We start from the raw sequence: 22,415 nt of genomic DNA, 5'->3' as shown, positions 1-22,415 counted from the left end.
AGTGAAATGTAATAGTAATAATAAAGAAAAAATGGAAAGAATTTACTAAAATTTGAAAATACTAATGTCAAATCTTTCTTACTATAGATTACAGGTTATTGCTAACCTACCATCAAAATATTTTTTCTGAATGAATTATTAGCCAAATCACTAGAGACCCTAAAATTATGATCATTAATCTTGATGTTCTTGAGTTCTTAGTTACTCTTTGGACCTTACTACATGCCCTGCAATGATTAATAATGCATACAATTCTATCTTCCAAGTCAGATTATAGGCTTCTTGAGGAAAGGAATCTGGCCATTGATTTGTCATCTATAACACTACCTTGAACAGAGCAAATGCTTAATAAACATCTAACAAATAGACATACTAAATGCTATAAACTAGAATTAATATTTACGGGGCAACAATTAGTGTTACATGTTGTCATATGTTTTTAATGTTCTATATCCCTTAAAACGTTCTGAACTATTGAGCCATAGAGCTATGACCATTATATCCTCTTAAAATCTTCATCATGTTCAGTGTAGTGCACTACACAAACCTTAAAAACCTTATATCTTGCTTGGCATAAGCTTACAATTTTCCAAGCATAAAATAAGTATTAAAAAAAGCTGTGCTATAGTTTCCTAAAAATGACCAATTCAGTATATGTCAGTCAGTTAGGAACAAATATTTATGAATACCTATCATGTTTTAGGCATGGAACTCAGATAGAGAAATAAATACTCTCGAGAAACTTGCAGTCTAATATGAAAAATTAATATTAAACATGCAACTGATGAGTTCAATAATTACAAGAATGGAAACTAATGCAAAAAAGCAGCAAAAAACTATGATTAAGTATAATGGAGGCACCTACCTAGTCTGAGCACATAAAATTATCTACCCAGGTTAAAAAAAAATTCCATTTAGCTCCTTGAAGACAGAATCAGTATCTTATTGAATTTTGGTTCCCAAACCCTAGGACTGACAAAATCAATAATTTGTTCAGTAAACAAATATTTACTGAGTACCTACAATGTGTTAAGGCTAGGTTCTTAGGAAAGTGCTAGAAATGACAGCAGTGAGCAAGAAAGGAAAAGTCCCTTTCCTTGTGAACCTTATGGAAAAATCAATAAATGTTTGCTGAAATGCAATATAAAATTGTTTCATATGGGTTTTAATTTATTAGGTTTTAGTTTTATTTGGGGGAGGTTGTCAAGCAAGGCTGCCATAGTTGCCTCCTTAAGAATGTATTACAGTGGTGAAAGCTACTTGGATTTTTATTTTAATCTGTTTTAGCAATTTAAACAATGGATATTAATGTTATTAAGATTAATAACTAACTATTTTTAAAGTATTACTTATAAAGTATTGAATAAAATACAAACTAGTCTATAAATGCTTATGTTTAAAATATGACACAAAATTAAACAAGATAAAAATATTTCAGACAGATGGTAGTCTTAAAAAAATCTAAATGAAATCTCTCTCTTCCTATTCTTTTATATCTGATTTTTAAAGTAAGTTGTGAATGGGGCAAGTTTTGCATACAGTGCTTCCCTTAGTCATACTTAATTCAGCAATGTAATATGCACTAAAAGTGTGACAAATAATTCAAAAGAATATGAAAACTACATATGATAACAGATCCAAGCTTCTAGCCAACAAGTGAGAAATTACACTGACATAAGATGAAATTAAATGAGGATGATGTAACATCATTTATTTAAGTTAAAAAAATTGTTTTAAATGATGGAATTAAGAGGGCTAGGCTAAAATAAGTACCTAGATCATGGAAAGTAATAACCCTATAGTCTGTCCTGGTTAAGTGTCACAAAAAGGCAGTAAAACAAAACTGTCGGAAAAAAAGCAGACTCTAAAACCAAACTGCCTACGTTTAAATTCCAGCTCCACCATTTATTAGCTATGTAACCCTGAAAAAAATTACTTGACCTTTCTGAGCCTCAATTCTTTATTGGGAAAACTGAGCTAACAATAGTATAATAATCATTATAGGGTTCTTATAAGAACTAAATGATTTAGCATCTGTAAGGCTCTTAAAACGGTGCCCGGCACATAGCAGGTTCTATAAAAACAATAGCTAATATTATTGGAGTATTAGGTTCAATTCAGGGTAACATATCTCAGGAAAGGCAAGCCAGACTATACTGATATTTTAAAAAGCAGTTTTTAATCCTTCTTAGGTCACCAACCCTTTGAAAGCTATAGATCTTTCCCCCAGGAAAACATTATACAATTATGTTCAAGCGGTTTAGGGATCTCCTGATAGCCAACTATGACCCCAAAATTTTGGACACCACAGGTTAAAAATGTCTAATCTAAAGAAAGGTAAATAAGGTGGTAAGGAAAAATGAGGTCTAGAAACTGTAATAATGAGAACAGTTAAAGGTATATGGGAGTATTTGGCTTTGAAATATTTAGAACATGACAACTGCCCTCAATTTAAACTTAAAGCAAGGCCTCAATAAAGAAGCAGTACAGTTGACACTTGAACAACATGGGTTTGAAATGCACAGGTCTACTTATACTTGGATTTTTTTCAATAAATACATACTACAGTACTACACAATCCACAGTTGGCTGAATCTGTGGATGCAGAACTGCAGATATGGAGGGCCAACTGCAAAATTATACATGAATTTTCGACCACATGGAAGTCAGTACCCCTAGCTCCTGTACTGTTCAAGTGTCAACTGTACTCATGTTTAATTGCTCCAGATTACTGAAAAAGTAGAGGTTTCAGGAAGGCAGACTGGAATTCAGAATAAGGAAGAAAAAAGTCTAAATACCCATAGATTTCAGTATTATATGAAAGAGGATGAACCAGGTCAACTCTAATGATCCCACGTAAAACTAATTCAAGTTATCAACAACAGAGTTGGTCAAGAACTACTGTTAGGCACTAGTGACAGAAGTAAACAAAAGCAAACAAAAATCTCTGCCCTCATGACTCTAAGATTAGTTGGAAGAAACAGCGTAGTCGCTAATCTGGAAAAACATATTTCACAAAGTAGCAAACATTTCTACCAGTCTACTCCAAAATCTATCACTTAGAGAATATTCTATAGCTATACCTTTAAAAATATTAGTTTTCAGGGGACTGAAACATAGCTGCAGCTTTAACATCTTTTACTGAGCAATTTAGAGGGTTTTTTTTTTTTCCCTTTAAAACAAACTTACTATTCCACATGATTAATATGAACTTGGAGCTGTTGAAAAAACAAGCCTGGTGATCTCCAACTAACCTGAGGCTTTACTGACAGATTTGAAATTCACCAACCAAATACTTACTTGATTCACCATAGAAACAACAGGACTCAATCACTCTACTCTTGTGGGGAATGGGAATTAGTTAAGCAATAGAAGAATAACTAAGAAATCAGAATTAGAAAAAGCACTTAAAAATGGTTATATTCAAATTTCATAAACATTTATATTCAGAAGTAACCTAAAGACTTTCTACTATGATATCAGAAATTTCAAGACTGATAAATGTCTAGATCCTCAAGTATTTACGGATACTTGCAAATAACTACTTTTACCACATATTTTTAAAATGTTTCAGGAAGACTGTCAAACACATTTATTTATAGACACGTTTTCATATCCTACTCTCACTAGAAATAAAAACAAAGCAAAGCAAAGCAAAACAAAAAAAAACCTTTTAAAATGTAAGATGAAATATGAAAGTAATGGTTAGGGGAAGAATATGTGTACACAATTACATAGTATGGCAAATCTATGCTCTGTAAAAATAATCTTGATCTAATTTTTGGAACTGCCCATTTTAGCTTAGTATCCCAATTATATGAAGGGGACAGGAAAATAACAGCAAATCGTATGGAGATGTTTAATAAAGTGTTTAAAAAAACTTCTGTAACCTGATGCTTAACCAAATAATTAAAATAACAGATTTTGAGAAACCTTCTCTTATAATAAAAGAAATCCCTTAAAGCTATATATTTCTACCTGTTTAAGACTGAACTTGTTTTATGAAGATCTACTTGCTAGGCTTGGAAAAATCTAAAGTATCTTAAATTTTGGTACAATTTTCCAGAAAAACACTGCATGTTTATAAACTGTGTAGAAAAACAGACACATTTTTAAATGCCTCAAAAGTATCAAAGAGAACTAGCTTTAAGAAAATCTAAAGACATGATACTTAAACTAGATGTCCCATAGGTAACCTCAGTTATAGTCTACTCTGGTTCTTAAATAACCTCATATAATTACCTGTGTTTATTTCCTCTGCAATTTCCAAATCTTCTATTTGAATCATATGATCTAACATCTCTATAAAATGGTCTCTAATTTCTTCAGCTGACTCATCACCAAATTTATAATCACATAACATTACAGTGGATCCCGGAATGGGGACAAAAACTCGGTGAGGGAGGATGTGGAACTCTTTTTCAGAATCTAAAAGAAGAAACAACATCAGTATTTAGACAGGTCTGTCACTGGTATCAGTGATAAATATTGTGTAAGTACATGAAAGCATATGCCAAAATAAATAAAACCTTAAAAGGTCTTTTCATTTTCTAATTGATCTCGCACAAAATTGCTTACTGAATTCTTTAACTCAATACCTAAGGCCTCTGCAAGGGACATAAATGATACTCCCATGAAATATAAACTCACCACTGCCTTCAATGTGAAGACATTGTTGATTATACATTCTTATATTATCCACTGTCCTATGAAGGAATACCTAGGAGATAATTTTGTCTCAGAAGTTGTTTTTCTTTGTTTTAACCTTACAAGTACTGAATTTTCTAAACAATTTTTCCCTTTTTCATGCAAGCTTATAGAGCCAAATTAGCGGCTCACCTACATCAAGTGTATAGGTTGTGATAGCATTCATTTCTGTACTAATCTCACCACTGACTTCATCTTACATGATGTAGCCCCCTAATCAAGCATGTGTAGGACATTAAGATACACATTTTCTGTACTAATCTCACCATCAACTCCATCTTGCTTTCTTTTTCATTTTCCCTTTGCCTCGTTCTCATTATTAATACCTACTTTACCTTCTTAACTTGTAATGCCTTTTTGTAAATAGCCTTAAATCATTTTTAGAAAAAATAATCTGGACCTAAGTAAACAATGAATATTTCATTCTTCTTTCAACACACACATTTCGCTCAATTTCTAACATAAACACATAATTACTGTTTGGCTCAAAACCATAACTCTGATGAAGTATCAACAAAGATAGAGATTTTGTGTAAAGAATGACTTTTTTCAGCAATGGATATGATTTAAAAAGCTGCCAATGTACAGACCAAGTAGAAAACCAGGGCTCACTTTAACAGTAACCTACCTTTCCTCATCAAGAAGCAAGTGGTAGCTTTATATAACTGCAAACAGATGACAATGAAGAATGCCTTAAGTGTCATAGGAAATGCCATGACTTAAATATGTGTTCCTGCCAGATTCTGCTTAATATATTGTTTTCAAATGAGAACTGGGAGAATTTTACTCTTTGACCAGACTGCCTCCTAGCTGTAAAATTATATTACTGCAATTTGTCTTATAGCATGTAAACTGTCCACACATTGATATTAGGAATATAGTATTTTATTTTGGGCCATAGTTTCTTAAAACAGGTTAAGTTCAAAACTTTCAAAGGTGGCCTAAGTGTAATTGGCATGCAAAATTTTAAAACAATTTCAAACTGCATTAATTCTAGGTTTGCCTGAAAAAGAGACAAATATGCTTGCTTATAAAATCAAATGTTAAAGAATTGGTTGCAATGAACTTGTATTACTCATTAAAAAAAAGCGCTTACAATTTTCAAGTTAAAGTTAAATTAAACATTTATTATCTAAATAAGACCAAGTTTTCTAGCTGGTCTGAGGTTTAAAATGGGAGAGGAAAGCTTTAAAAAAAAAAATACATCTTAAAAAGTACTCAAAAAAAGAATCCTTTAGGCGAATTCCCATAGCAGAGTATTTTGTTCAAAATTATTTAAATAAGTTCAAAACAGAGAAAAAATTTAAAGTTAAGCCAATATGATAAGAATTGAGATTTTGCTGGTTAAGTATAGAATCCTAACTCATACTGGAATATTACAGAAAATTTTGTAGAATAGGCAATATCTGAGCTGACTCTTAAAAGAAAAACAGACATTTGCATGAAGGGATGAGAAGCACGATCCAGAGAGTGGAACCATGACTACAGGCAAAGAGGAAGATAAATGTTCTGAGAGGACAGGCAGTATGGATGGATGTGGATGTAGGGATGGAAGAAGGTAAGAAATTTCATAGTTGATGACCTCAGTTTTCACAATGAGTATGTCATCTACTGAGAGTAAGTTGGGCAGGACTGAATGCAGGCTGATAGAGAATAATGAAGAAAGTCTGGAATACTTCTTAAGGGAAAGAAAAGGGGAAGACCAGAATAAGTAAAAGGACTGACTGGAGTTCATATTTTATTTATTATTATTATTTTTTTACTGTCACCTGAAGTATTAAGTTCTTTCATCTGGATAGCCAGAATTAAAAAACTATGTTTACTTTAAAGATTAAGAATGTAATGTTAGTATGCCCTTTGCAGACTTCCTTATGCATGCAAAAAATATTCTAGTTCAGGTTAATTTCATGGCATGCATTCTAGATTTTACCATATTACAAACCTACAAGATTTTACCAGTATATAAGAAGCATAAGCAAAACAAATATCGTATATTAACACATACATGTGGAACCTAGAAAAATGGTACAGATGAACCAGTTTGCAGGGCAGAAATTGAGACACAGATGTAGAGAACGAACGTATGGACACCAAGGGGGGAAAATGGTGGGGGAGGGGTGGTGGTGGTGGCATGAATTGGGAGATTGGGATTGACATATACACATTAATATGTACAAAATCGATAACTAATAAGGACCTGTTGTATAAAAAAATAAATAAATAAAATTCAAAAAAAAATAATATTGTGCTAGCTATTCTAGGTCTTGTGCCCGTTCATACAAACTTTAGAATCAGTTAGTTGATATCCATAAAATAACTTGCTGAGATTTCAATAGGAATTTCATTGAATCTATAGATCAAGTAGGAAAGAACTGACATCTTAACTATATTGGGTCTTTCAATCCATGAACAAGAAATATCTATCCATTCATTTAGATCTTTGATTTCTTACATCAGAGTTTTATAGTTTTCCATACATGGTTTCTATGTATATTTATTATATTTATACATAAGTTTCATTTTCGGGGTCCTATTGTATTGTATATGTTATTTTTTCATTGCAAATTCCAATTGTTCATTTACATATATAGGAAAACACTGACCTTTGTATATTACCTTGTACGCTGTGATCTTGCTAGGTCACTTATTAAAGAGTTTTTTGTATATTTCTTGTGACTTTTCTAGATAGACAATCACGTTATCTGAAAAGTTTTATTTTTTCCTTCCCTATCTGTATATATTTTGTTTCCTTATTGCACTACCCAGGACTTCCAATAAAATGATGAACAGGGAATTAAAAAAAAATGTCCTGCTGGGATTTTGATCTGCATTATGTTGAATCTATAGATCAATTTGGAAAAAGTTGACATCTTAATAACATTGAGTCTTCCAATCCATGAGCATGGCATCTTTCTCTAATTATTAGGTCTTTTCTAATTTGTCTTGACAGTGTTTTATAGTTTTCAGTACATAGATCTTATATATATTTTGTTAGATTTATCTCTAAGTATTTTATGGTTATTTGAATGCTATTATAAATGGTATTTAATTTTTAAAATTTTTCCAGTTTTTTCTTACTATAGAGAAATATAACTGAGTTATGTATATTGACCTTGTATTCTGGGACCTTGGTAAATTCACTTATTAGTTCTAGTAGTTTTATTTTTAAAGATTCTTTTGGATTTTGTGTGTACACAATCATGTCACCTGAGAATAAAGACAGTCATTTCTTCCTTTAAAAAAAAAAAGAAAAGAAAAAAGAAAGATAAGCTAAGTAAAATGAGGACTAAATTTAAGATCTAACAATTGGGTGTATATATACTCAACTTCAAAATTTACATGTTCATATTATTATACTTGCAATATATTTTTTAATCTTGCTATCTTAAGATCTACTAACATGTTGCTGGAATAATTATCCTCTTACTACAGTTCAAAAAATGTATACTTACACTTGGTTCATTTTTGAAATATAAGGCTACATTCCACAAAACCTAAAGTTAAGAAAGTTTAAATACAACCATTGTTAAGTAATTCTCTTCCTTCAGTACCTCCAACTTAATAGTAACTACTACTTGATGAGGGCTTGGCCTACCAACCTGTATTAGGGACTTTAAAAACATCATCTTCTTTCATCTCACAGGCTCGAAAAATAGCTACTATAATCCCTGTTTTTCACATAAGACAGTGGATGCTTAGACAGGCTAAATTATTCACCTGAAGTCACTCCAGTAGTGTTAGAGTAGACACAGAACCCAAGAACTTCAGTCTTTGCTGTTTCCACCAAACTACACTGCCTATTCTCTCTTCCCACAAGCTCAAAGGCCACTCAATTATCAGTGAAAATATTTTTTCATTTTGTAAAAATGTAACATTAGATGATAACATTAACTTCTAATATATCAAATTTAACATATAAACAACTGTTATTAGAAGTAATTAATTTTACTGATTGGACGTCAGTAAAAATTTCAAAATACTAATTCACTAAATAGAATACTAGAGCAGTCATTTGATACCCTTTTTATGAAGCATTTGTAATGAAAAGGAATATTTAACTAATGTGTGTGATAAGGCAGATCTTTGGCATTATTGGTGGATATATCCCCATGTCCCAGAAAATCCTAAAATTCACAGTTCAGTTGTAACACATACTGTTACTCAGAAAGTGAAGTAGTGTTTAATACCATGAGAGTTATCACACACAAAGTCAAGCAGCAAAAACAAAGCCACAGAGATGACACTGCTAGACCAACTGGGTGGCTAAATGACCAGGTTTTACATACTTCACAAAACAAAACTCTCAATCCAATTGCTACAATTTGATTGCAATCTCAATCAAATTCATGTCTCAGCAAAACTATACATTATTAGTGGATGGGTTATTCCACTAATAATAACTTCAGGGTTATTTGTGAAGTACATGAAGGACAGATGTTAAACCTGGAAATTCCAGGTATCTATCATACTAGGAATAGACAAAAGATTATAATCAGTCCACCAAACCTGATATATGGGCTATTATAACTAAAAGAAGTTAGTTAGCACAGGAGCTATGCTTTTCTCCTATAAAAATAAACATATTCCCTTAACAAGCTAATAACGTATGTTTCAATTATGTACATATTCAACCGTGAATTGCAAATCCACCTGAATAGTAGAAAGGCAGATAAATGTGTAGCTTCAAAAAGCATACTCAATATTATATTTTCTTTTTGAGTAAAACTAAATTTTTCTAATACAAATTACTGAAAAGGTATAAACTGTTCATGTTTCTCAAAAGATGGAATAGTTATAAAAGGTTAAGACACCATGACCCAGCCTTTTTAAAATCTAGTAAAGTCTGTTAGAGAATAGATGAGAAGTATATAAACTAGTACACACACAAAAAAAATAAATTGGAAAGAAAAAGAAAGATCAATTGCATATACACCTATTAAAGACTCTATTATACATAATGGTCAACACTAATAAATTAATGGCTTTAAAATGGTAACACACACAGTCTCTTCCATAAGTGGTGGTGGGAAAACTGGACAGCTACATGTAAAAGAATGAAATTAGAACACTCCCTAACACCATACACAAAAATAAACTCAAAATGGATTCAAGACCTAAATGTAAGACTGGACACTATAAAACTCTTAGAGGAAAACATAGGAAGAACACTCTTTGACATAAATCACAGCAAGATCTTTTTTGATCCACCTCCTAGAGTAATGGAAATAAAAACAAAAATAAACAAATGAGACCTAATGAACCTTAAAAGCTTTTGCACAGCAAAGGAAACCAATAAACAAGATGAAAAGACAACCCTCAGAATGCGATAAAATATTCACAAATGAATCAACGGACAAAGGATTAATCTCCAAAATATATAAACAGTTCATGCAGCTCAATATTAAAGAAACAAACAACCAAACCAAAAATGGGCAGAAGACCTAAATAGACATTTCTCCAAAGAAGACATACAGATGGCCAAGAAGCACATGAAAAGCTGCTCAACAACACTAATTATTAGAGAAATGCAAATCAAAACTACAATGAGGTATCACCTCACACTGCTCAGAATGGGCTTCATCAGAAAATCTACAAACAACAAATGCTGGAGAGGGTGTGGAGAAAAGGGAACCCTCTTGCACTGCTGGTGGGAATGTAAATTGATACAGCCACTATGGAGAACAGTATGGAGGTTCCTTAAAAAACTAAAAATAGAATTACCATATGATCCAGCAATCCCACTACTGGGCATATACCCAGAGAAAACCATAATTCAAAAAGACACATGCACCCCAATATTCACTGCAGCACTATTTACAATAGCCAGGTCACGGAAGCAACCTAAATGCCCATCGACAGACGAATGGATAAAGAAGTTGTGGTACATATATACAATGGAATATTACGCAGCCATAAAAAGGAACGAAATTGAGTCATTTGTTGAGATGTGGATGGATCTAGTGTCTGTCATACAGAGTGAAGTAAGTAAGAAAGAGAAAAACAAATATCGTATATTAACGCATGTATGTGGAACCTAGAAAAATGGTAGAGATGAACCGGTTTGCAGGGCAGAAGTTGAGACACAGACATAGAGAACAAACGTATGGACACCAAGGGGGGAAAACCGCGGTGGGGGTGGGGATGGTGGTGTGCTGAATTGGGTGATTGGGATTGACATGTATACACTGATGTGTATAAAATTGATGACTAATAAGAACCTGTAGTATAAAAAAACAAACAAACAAACAAAAAAACAACTACTACTAAACTTTCTTTGGGTTATTTGTATGGAAATATGTTAATATAAATGTTTCAGACATTACATGCAATTTCTAAAAATCTTATATGTTCTGGTATAATGTTATAAGTCATAATTCTAGTTATTTCTTTAAAATGTATATCTCAGAAATAACTAAAAAAAAAATGGTAACACAGCTTATCTATTCTGGCAAAAATTCACACAGAATTTTTCTTTTTAAATCTTCCCTGAAATTATTAAATGTTGACAGATTTACTATTACAAGGTGTTCAACAACTTTTTTTTAGGTGGCAACTGAAAATTTTCATTCAATAAGAAAAGTAAATGATTACATATTGTTTTAAAAAAGATATATGCAGTTAAAAAGATAATATTATCTATTATATCTTAACATCTTAATATATCAATTGAACACATGCAAAAAAAGTACTTAATATTATACTCATAACTTTTTTTTCTGGAATTTCATTCAAAAGCAGATCCTCAAATAGTATTTCACAACGATCAGCAACTGTATTCAATATATCTCTTTTCATGGCCTATGGAAAACCAAAACAAACCACAATAAGAAATAAAATCCATTTCTTTAAATCTGCATTATTTTATTACCAAAACCTGCCACATAAATGATTTCCCTGTATAATCATGTCCACTAAAATAACTAGTACGTCATTCCATTCGTCCATTTATGTAACAGGCTTATCTATACATTAATAGTTTAACAGCAAATTTACCCAGACTTCATCTAAACAGTAAATTTAAACCAAATAAATGAACAAACTTTTGCATCTGAACAAATAATGCTAGTGGTCCAAATTAGAAAATGCATAACTATGACAAAAGTGCCAGTCATCATTTTTTAAATTTCTAAATTATATTGATTACAGAACAATACCTAATAATTCTTTGTAGGTGTACTTTTCCTGTTATTTAAAAAGTTCAATTTCCCTCAGAAGAAATGATTTCAAATATACTAATATGTTACAACTGTGGAACACTTAATACACTTGTATAATCATCACTTCAAAAAGGTATAAAAATAGACATTCTACATATGAAAATCTTGGGACCAATTACCTGGTACATTTGGACTGCCCAACAGACTGGACTTTTATCAGTTAAAATCAAATGAATAATTATGAAATTTGAGATTGAAAAAAGGTAAAATTTTAAGATTTTTGAATAATTATGTTAACATGCTTCTGTTTTTCATATACCAGTTATTCCTTTTTTTTTTTTTTTTTTTTACCTGTACAGCATCTTTAACCTTGGGTTTATTGCTATGAATATAAGCTCTGCATTTCACAGCACCCTTAAGGTTTACAGAGCCACTGCAGATCTGGACTGTGGCTGTGGATCTGTGGTCTGAATTCAGAAGCTGAAAGACAAAATCTGTTTAGATTCTAATAGCCAATGACTATTAATTATGTGAAACATTTAAACATTATATATGTGAGTCATTTCATGAAGCAAGAAGGAATTTTTAACTGAACCACGTGTCTGAAAATATTCCACATAAATTTTTAAAAGGCCTTCATATTTCTCCTTATAAGTTACATGTTATTTTCTGAGTATTTTGAACATACTCTGAAATTAAATACACTACATCTAATTTTTTTCTTACTAATATAACCATCTAAAGTACCAATATTCATTAAACATACATTATTTGCAGATTACTCAGATAAGTACTATTAAGATGAAAAGATGTAAAAAGAAGATATGATCTAGTAAGAACTATTAAGATGAAAAGATGTAAAAAGAAGATATGATCTAGTAAGAGAAGGTACACTATGCAAGACTTGCACAAAAATAACTGGAATACAAAGCAGGATGTGATAAATATGATAAAATTACAAGCAACATATAGACACTCATTTATTTATACATTTTTAACTCATAACTTTTATAGACTGAAAGTAATGCTATAGGTTTCACAGCAAAAAAAAAAGCAAGTCAACTATGCCCGTCACCAGAAAATGATACCAGTGATTGTCATTTTCACCTCACAGACCCATTCTTATTTAATCTAAGTAGGGTTAGTTTATGCTTGGTTTTGAGCTTTTGCACAGACATTTTTAACCTTATCATTTCAATAACTGCCAAAACAAGGAGAGGATCGAAACTTTGAAAGTACTACTAGAGGCCCATAAAATCACACTGGTACCGAAAATTATGATTAAAAAAAAATGGACATGGTAAAAATATATGTTCTAAGTGTACCTGAAATAAATATCAACAATAGGGTCAATTCTGAAGAACAGAAACAAATCATACAACTTGTGACCAGTGCTAACTAACCATGTGCCTAGGCACTAAGAAACAGTCAGGAAGTGATGAGGACAAATGGTGAATCAAAAGACTTGAATATGCAGCCACTGAAAGAGCATGAATAGTCAACGTCTAATGTAATTCAGGCAAAGGCTAAATTTTTTTTAAGAATTTAAACTTAAACACAGTCAAGGTCTTGGTAAAAAATTTGTCACAGACCAAATAAATAGTCCAGAAGATTCCAGGTCCATGCAAAAATGTCAATCATCAAACCAAGCAAAAGGGTGATGATGCTGATACTCTATTTGGAATAAGCCTCTTATGATACTTGTAGAGATCACTGATATATCAATAAGTGGAGTGGAGGAGGAGTAATGGGCTTCCCTCATCCACTAAACAGAACTTTACTATAGAAAAATAATGCTCTTTTTTACATACTTAATATCTAACTTACAATACATATTATATAACACATTTATAGCATATATATTATATATGCATAAATTAGAACATTATTTTCCAAATGGACTAGACTATATATATAAAAGACTACACACACACAAACACACACACACATACACACACACACACCAAGGAGAAGACTTTTTAAAGAATAAAAGGACTGCTTCACTCCTTTTCGGTGGAAATGTATCTGGGCTCTATACAGGTCAACTCGCCTTGTTTTCTTTGGACTTAGGAACAAATTAGCTACTTTGGGAATCTAACCTATTCATAAGTGGAGGAACTTCTGTGATGCTGACATGATATTTTGGAAAAGGAAAGATCCCTCTGGTTATGGAGACCAAATGAAACCTTACCAAAATGGTAACATTTGGGCTAGATCTTCATGTACAGAATAGGAGTTTGACAGTCTGGATGAGAAGGGAAAAAAATGGCACTGGTAAGACAGACGGCTTGGGAAACACACAGAACTTTGAAGGCATAGAAAGCATACCTCTAGAACAGTAAGTTAGAAAATAACAAAAAGGCATGTTGAGGCCCTGAAAAGCCTTAAATTAGACTTTTCTAACTAGTCAGTATAGAGCAATTAAGGAATTTTAATCAAGCAAAGTAACACAATTGGTGTCTAACCCTTACACACAATAAATACTAACTGAAAAAAAAACTAATAAGTAAATGAACAGTGAATGAATGCAAACTGTGATTCAGAAAGGATAATCTGAGGTAATATGCAGGATAGATCAGAAATACGGAAGATATTCCAAGAGATATACAAACAAAGGTATCAAGATTTCGGAGAATGAATCACTTTGGATAAGAATGAATAGATGGAGAGAGACTAGTTAAGAGTTACTTGTGATAAAGTAGGTAAAATAATTATGTTGTAAGGCTAATGGCACTGGGACTACAAGGAAAATAAAAGAGGTGCTATGCTGCAAAGAAAAAATCAACAAGACTTGATGAAGGGTGACTGGGAGGAAAGTGGTATCAAATACTTATTATATATTGGTCATTTTAAAGTTTCCAGCTGGCTGACCAGTGGAATTATTGACAAAAATATATGATACCATATACTATTAATTATAATAAATTATCTCATGATATTATCTTCTACTCTTCTCTCTATATTCCCATCCTCTACACATCTTCTAACTGCAATTTTATAACTAAAATAATTTTAACTGAATTGTTTAATAAACTGAGAGGTCACATAAGCATAACTAGTAAAAAGCATATAGGTAGAGGAATAGCCTTAAAATAAAGAACACTTCTAAAATCAAAAAGGAGGAGGAAAACTGAAGACTAAAAGTACTTTTAAGATACTGAGAAGAGAAATTGAGAAATGTTTAGTGGCATAAGTCCAACAACAATTTAGTAATGTTGTATTGCTGAACACAGAAAAGGAAAAGAAGAAATTAAAGCATCCTCATATGACAAACTGCTTTTGAGTCTATTTTATTCAGTTAAAAATATATATAAGTCCTGGTAGTATTTCCCTGTTTCAACATTTTCAGTGTAATTTTTTTTTTTTTTTTTTTTGCGGTACGCGGGCCTCTCACTGTTGTGGCCTCTCCCGTTGCGGAGCACAGGCTCCGGACGTGCAGGCTCAGCGGCCATGGCTCACGGGCCCAGCTGCTCTGCGGCATGTGGGACCTTCCCGGACTGGGGCACAAATCCGTGTCCCCTGCATCGGCAGGCGGACTCTCAACCACTGCGCCACCAGGGAAGCCCCTTCAGTATAATATTGAAATGAAAAGTTTTCTAAAAACATGGATGTACTTTATACCCTATCTGGCCTCTAGGATAATGTCCAGCAAGATTAAAATCAAAAGTATGCATACTTTTAGGAATAATTATGTAACTTTAAATTCCAGAAAAGAGACGTGTAATTTAAAACAACCATATAAAAACATAAACCTTGCCAATACTGTGTGGCTTCTGTCAAATCAGAGGTATAAATCTGCTTCAAATTAGGTATATAACAACTCTTGGCACATCTGTGCACACGTTTTATTTTTAAGTTAAGAATTGCAACTTTGCTCATAAAACTTACAACACCAAATATCATACACATGTATATATGTATATGTGTGTACATATATATGGGTATGTATACATATATACATTTTTTCCTAATTGCTATCTACTTGATGTTAAAATTTTAATAGGATTGAGGCAATAGACCCAAATAGGTTTTATTAAAATGTTTCTTGGGAATAACTTTCTTAGAACTGAACATTCTTTATAGTCCTTTACGTCTCTAAAATTCTTTGACTCTCTAACAATCACCATAAAAACAGAAACAATTTCATTAAGCTTATTCTAAGAAATACTGTATTTTAATTTTAGATAAGCAGTATGTTAAAATATTTACCAACTGTGTTAGCACTCTGACATCAAAAGAATGATTAATTGCTTGAGTATTTCCTCTAGAAGATTTTTTCTGAAATAACACAAAAATTTAAAAAATTAGATTGTTGAGGTTGGAGTGGAACATAAAAGACAATTTAGGGACTATCCAACATACACTAAGTAACTCAGAGGGAAAAAAGGTCTTATTATTTGTTTTATTTTAGCTTTTTCTATAGATGTGTAACTTTGTGTCGTCTACATCAATCAACGTGCACTCTTAAAAACCATTAATCTCCTACTTTTATTCCTCTAAAGCAAGGATTGGCAAACTATGGCCTATGGGTCAAATCCAGACTGCCACCAGTCTTCGTAAATAAGGTTTTACTGGAACACAACCAGGATCAGTCATTTACATATTGTCTATGGCTGCTTTCATGCTACAACAGCAGAGCTCAACAGTTGTAAGAGAGAACACATGGCCTGCAAAGCCTATATTTACTATTTGGTTTTTTACATTAAGTTCACTGATCCCTGCTCTAAAGGGAGAGATCACCAAAGTTCCTCTTCAAATCAAAGATATTTTAGAAGCCCATACAGACCCCTCCTATAAAATGGTCAAACTTAGTTTTTAAACTGTTATCAGGGCAGAACATGACTTTAGTTTTAAGCAAGCAGTTTACATTGTAGAAATTAGATGTTATTTAGATGACACTCTCTCCTTTAGGTTTCAAAATTCCTATGATTTCAGAAATAATCTCCTATCATTTTCTGAGAAAAACATTTGCACTTTAGTTTAAAAGACCTTAGAAATAAAAAGTAGATGAATTGTTTTCATGAAGGCAAGGCCTAAAGAACTAAAGATAAGTCATCTTTTATTTTTCCTTAAGCACAAATAATTTCATAAGTAAGATGATTTTCTCTTAACTCACCTGTCCTTCTAATAGGTCACAATCTTCATCTTTAACTTGTCCATTAATCAAATAAATACTATTTTCTATTTGCTTGGCCCAGTGTATAAGTCCATTCTTAAAAGAAACACAACATGGATATCATTCAAATATAATGCCATCTCAATTAAACTCCCTCGAGTCGACTTTTTTCTACCTAGTATACTGAAATATTAAAAATCCCTAAGTATCAGCAATATGGCATTTAAATTCAATATCATAAACAACAAAAAAGTATATCCCCAATTTTTGGCACTTCACCCATATTTAATAATAGTTTTTCTAATCTTTTTCCCAAACTAACATTTATGTCACAGACCTAGGAGACTTAATAACCACAGTCAAATAAAATTCAATAATTCCTGTTATCTTAAAAAAAGTGAGAAAAGAGAAAGAGCCTCAAACAAATATATAAAGCAGTATTAAAGAGGAAAAAATAAGCAAGTTCCATTTACCTCTTTCAATAGGAAAAAATAAGAGAAATAAGTTATGAACAAAAGAATGGTACAGAAATACAAAAAAGAACTGGAAGATGGAAAACAAAACTAAAGATGAAGATAGTTCCCTGTGCTATACAGTAGGACCTTGTTGTTTATCCATTCTATATATAACAGTATGCATCTGCTAATCCCAAACTGTCAATCTATATTCAATAACTTGTGATAACCCATAATCAAAAAGAATATGAAAAAAAATATATGAATCACTTTGCTGTACAGGAGAAATTAACACAACATTGTAAATCAACTATATTTCAATGAAATAAATTTTTAAAAAAACTAAAGATGAAGAGAAAGCAAAAAGACCAAACAGTACATCTTCCTACATAATTATATTTTACAATGTACATAATTACATGTTAATTAACAAGTATTTATGGAGCACTTATTATGCTAAATACATTAGTATGATAACAATGTCCCACCTCTAATTTTTTAATCTGGGTAGAGTAACAAATTAGTTACCCATAACAATATTATTATAATTAGAATGCAGTTTTTGAGGATTATAAAATGAATGGCATAGACAACCAGAATAAAGGCAGATCATCTATTCAGCAATCACTAAAGAAAATTCATTTTACCCTGATACCTTTGTATTTTTCTCCAGAGTATAGCTGACAGAAGTAGTAGACAGTGGGACATGAATATTAATATATACTGTACACTCTAAAGAAAGCCATGAAGCTGATAGTCCATTTTGATACTTCCAATCTGCTGGTTTTGCAGAACTCTTTAGCAAAGGGGGAAAAACATAAAATATGTGATTTACGTAAAACACACGGAGCAATAAAACATCATAAAATGTACAACCCAGTAACTTATACAAGCTGTTATCTAATATATTTGGCCAAATTCCTTCATCAAAGGGTAATAGGTTAGAACTAAATAAAAATAAAGCATGCATTAAAAGTTCAGTATTCTTCAGCACATCCCAGGCAATCTTGGCAACTCCCTCGCCCAGTGAAAGGCTTGCTTAAAATCCTGAGAAGTCCTCTGGTCCTGTAGGTCCCATATGTAGCTTCAACAGTGTCAATTCTGAAGCTTCTGATGGAGAGTAAATAATCACTGAGCAAATACTAGGTGCCAGACATTTTCCTTTCTGTTCTATCCTTGCTAACAGAATACTGCATTACTTTTTCACACTGCTTCTTTTTTTTTTTTTTGGCCACACTGCATGGCCTGTGGGATCTTAGTTCCCTGACCAGGGATCAAACCCGTGCCCCCCTGCAGTAGAAGCATAGAGTCTTAACCACTGGACCACCAGGGAAGTCCCTCACATTGCTTTTTAGACACCTTGGCAAAATGTTAGTCTGGATCCTGCTGAGTACAGACAGCCTGTTTACTGGGCACTGTGGCTCCCACAAGCCTAGACACTTTTACTGCTAGCCTCTCAAATATAATACCAGACACATAAACAAGGTAGGGAGAGCTTAACAAAAATATTTTAACAATTAAAAAAAAACACAAATTGTCCTTGTCTGTAGTGAAATTAATCATATTTCAAAAAAAAAACTACAGGTGGTTGTGGACATTAATAGGAAGAGATAGCACTGAAAATTATTAAAACTAAAAATTGAATTTTATTTAAAAATAGTTTGCAACACAGAAAAATCTTTAAAGAGCAGTTTTTCTTACCTTTGGATTATGGATATCATAAGTTCGACAAAATGTTCTTTATTAATTAAGGATAGAAATAACCAAAAAAATAAGAAAGCAATTCTTGATGATCAAAAGAAAATAAACCATCAAAAAATAAAAATAAAGTATATGCATCCAAGAGTTTTTACAAAATCATACCACTTCATGGCATGACACTTAAAGATATGTATACACATATATATGTATGTATATGTTTGTGTAAATACATATACTTACATATATACAAATTCCTCTGACTATAATACTTGTGGTACTTTAAACTATTTCCTACTGCTTATAAATCCTGCTAATCACAATGAATAGAATGATAGCTCTTACAAAACTGTCCTCAAATACAGACCCTTTTTAACAAATAGGAGTGCTGTTCTGAATGAAGTCAAGCCTGGGAATGTTTATTGGGTCAAAGGGTCTGTACATGAAACTTTCTAGTTAAATACCAAAGGAGTTAACAGCCCGCCTTCTACAGGGATGATCACTTTTTGAATTTTGTCTTTTTGCAGCTCCTAATTTATTGGGCCCTTGCATTGCTTCACTCCCTTGGTGAGGCTGCCTCATGCTTGGGAGGTACTTGCCCTGGTAATATGTAGAGGAAAGAAGCTAAGAAGGCCCTATAATTGGCTTTTAGTGGCACCTGATCTTGGCCAAAGATATAAAAATTGCCAGCTCAGTGCACCTGTGCTTTGCATTGAACATTTTATCTATAGGAACTGGAGGTAAACAAAATAAAAGCATTACTTTGCCTAAGCTGTACCTTTCTGTAGGGGCCCTAGTGTATTTTAATGTACAGGGGTGGAGAGCTGGTAAAGAGTTCAGAATACCCAGTCCTTGCCACCTCTCTCAAACTCTTTACAACCCTGATACATGATTAACAACCATTATTACCATTATTATTGGCAGTCCGAATTATGTGTTATTTACAGAAAAATGTACAAACTAAGCCTATTTTTTAAATGATGACTTAAATAAGTGTTTGGGGAAAAAACCTGCAGGAACATTATTTTGGTATCATATACTTTAGAACATAAACACCTAAATAAAAGATACTTTTTTGTAGAAGAGCAAAAGTGAAGTGTCACTCGTTCTGAGACTTCCTCGTCTGTGAAATTCCACAGTCTCTTTTTATTCATAGATTTTTCCACAGCAAATACTAGCTGAAAGAGAGGAAAACACATCAACTGAACGCAAAATAAAATAAGAAAGAGAGTGCAGAAAAAGACAATTATAATATCCTTAAGCACTCATCTAGCTTTAAAATTCCATGATGCTATCATTAAATTTCCTTTTTCTCAAAAGAAAGAGTGAAACTGATTATTAACCATTTAGATTCCATTTTTAGGGATATATAAAAATTAGGTGTTAAATAAAAAAATATAATTCACTGTCATTAATGATCAACTGAACATGATTTTGGGCAACTAACATTTAAGTGAAGTACAGAATAAAGACTTTAATTAGAATGAGAAGTGACAAGTGATTTTTAACCTATAAAAATGGAGCGTGTCACCCATTTGGCATTTCTTATTTAAATGTCACAAAAGATGTAAGGTAATAATACATAAGGGCACATAAAATATAGTAATAACATAAATTCTAAGTGAAAAAAATCAGAAATAGTGACAAAAATCTATGCCACATGTAAGAATTATAAAAATGCATACTTGATATGGGGAGAGGGTTCATAAATTTGGCTCTAAGCTTTCTAAAAATAATGTGCACAGAGAAACCCAATCAGTTCCCTAATTCGCACAGTCCATAAGCTAAACAATTGATCAGAAGAGGCATAACTTTCTTTTTTTTTTTTTACATCTTTATTGGAGTATAATTGCTTTACAATGGTGTGTTAGTTTCTGCTTTATAACAAAGTGAATCAGTTATACATATACATATGTCCCCATATCTCTTCCCTCTTGCATCTCCCTCCCTCCCACCCTCCCTATCCCACCCCTCTAGGTGGTCACAAAGCACCGAGCTGATCTCCCTGTGCTATGCAGCTGCTTCCCACTAGCTATCTATTTTACGTTTGGTAGTGTATATATGTCCATGCCACTCTCTCGCTTTGTCCCAGCTTACCCTTCCCCCTCCTCATATCCTCAAGTCCATTCTCTAGTAGGTCTGTGTCTTTATTCCTGTCTTACCCATAGGTTCTTCATGACATTTTTTTTTCTTAAATTCCAATATATATGTGTTAGCATATGGTATTTGTCTTTCTCTTTCTGACTAACTTCACTCTGTATGACAGACTCTAGGTCCATCCACCTCATTACAAATAGCTCAATTTGGTTTCTTTTTATGGCTGAGTAATATTCCATTGTATATATGTGCCACATCTTCTTTATCCATTCATCCTATGATGGACACTTAGACCCAGCAATCCCACTACTGGGCATATACCCTGAGAAAACCATAATTCAAAAAGAGTCATGTACCAAAATGTTCATTGCAGCTCTATTTACAATAGCCCGGAGATGGAGGCGTAACTTTCTTAATAATGATATCAAAAGAAATTTCTTTAAAGACAATATTATGTAATATAACAAAGTTCTTAGCAATGACCTTATGGGAGACAGTGACGAGTTTTTTAAGGTTACTTCATATATTGTCCCTCAATGCAGGTCAATGGAAACAAAGTTAGATAATTAAAATGCTACAATTTCTGAAATAGGGCCTTTCTAAAATCTTACATGCTTCTTAGAAACAAAAGAGATACAAAAAGCAAGAGGAAGGAGGATCTACTGTATCTCTCTAGCACTGAGCCCACATTCAACCCAACCACAAGAGGATGCACAGCCAATGCTATTAAATACACATGGATATAGATTACATTTCAAAATGCCAAATAGGATGAATGATTGTAAAAGAGGTACATTTATTTAAAACGGTAAAAATGGCAGAAGGTTGAATAACTTGCCAGGGGAGGGATTATCACCATTTTCTTCCTTTACCCCCATAAGTACAAATATCAAAGATTTGAAGGTGGGATATTTGATGGGAGAGAATGTTACAAAACTGGAAGAATCTATAGCACCTGGATTCTTAGCTGTACACTTTTTACTAGAAAAAGGTTTGGAAGGATTCTGTGGGGTTTTGCACTTCTCAAGATAATGAGGTCTCCTTCTCTCTTGGGGTGGAAAATAACTTTTGAAGGCTTATTTGGATCTTGAGTACTAAAAGAGATGAAAACTGGCTGCACAGAGTTTGCTTTAGGTCTGGGCTTAAGGGGAAACAGCTTGTGGACCCTCACATTTACTTGTAAAC

At 32.6% G+C, this 22,415-nt stretch overlaps 1 protein-coding gene across 2 annotated transcripts in view; it reads right to left on the bottom strand.

The window, feature by feature from the left end:
* The window catches only part of ODR4 (odr-4 GPCR localization factor homolog), a 40,132-nt gene that overhangs the window by 8,143 nt on the left and 9,574 nt on the right, over positions 1–22,415 (bottom strand). For both annotated transcript variants that reach the window (XR_014296991.1, XM_082658400.1), the window contains exons 5-12: positions 20,205–20,311; positions 19,137–19,173; positions 18,091–18,231; positions 16,981–17,076; positions 16,074–16,142; positions 12,216–12,344; positions 11,417–11,505; positions 4,243–4,430 (exon numbers count right to left, since the gene is read on the bottom strand). Coding sequence is in view for 1 of the 2 variants with exons in the window: in XM_082658400.1 (XP_082514526.1) it covers positions 4,243–4,430; positions 11,417–11,505; positions 12,216–12,344; positions 16,074–16,142; positions 16,981–17,076; positions 18,091–18,231; positions 19,137–19,173; positions 20,205–20,311 (856 nt within the window). In the remaining variant the exon portion in view is untranslated. The remainder of the gene's footprint in view (positions 1–4,242; positions 4,431–11,416; positions 11,506–12,215; positions 12,345–16,073; positions 16,143–16,980; positions 17,077–18,090; positions 18,232–19,136; positions 19,174–20,204; positions 20,312–22,415) is intronic.

Source organism: Grampus griseus (assembly GCF_964374135.1).
Source record: "Grampus griseus genome assembly, chromosome: 1".
In the NCBI taxonomy this organism is placed as follows: Eukaryota; Metazoa; Chordata; class Mammalia; order Artiodactyla; family Delphinidae; genus Grampus; species Grampus griseus.
The sequence above is the reverse complement of the archived record's forward strand: the minus strand, read 5'-3'. Positions and strand labels throughout refer to the sequence as shown.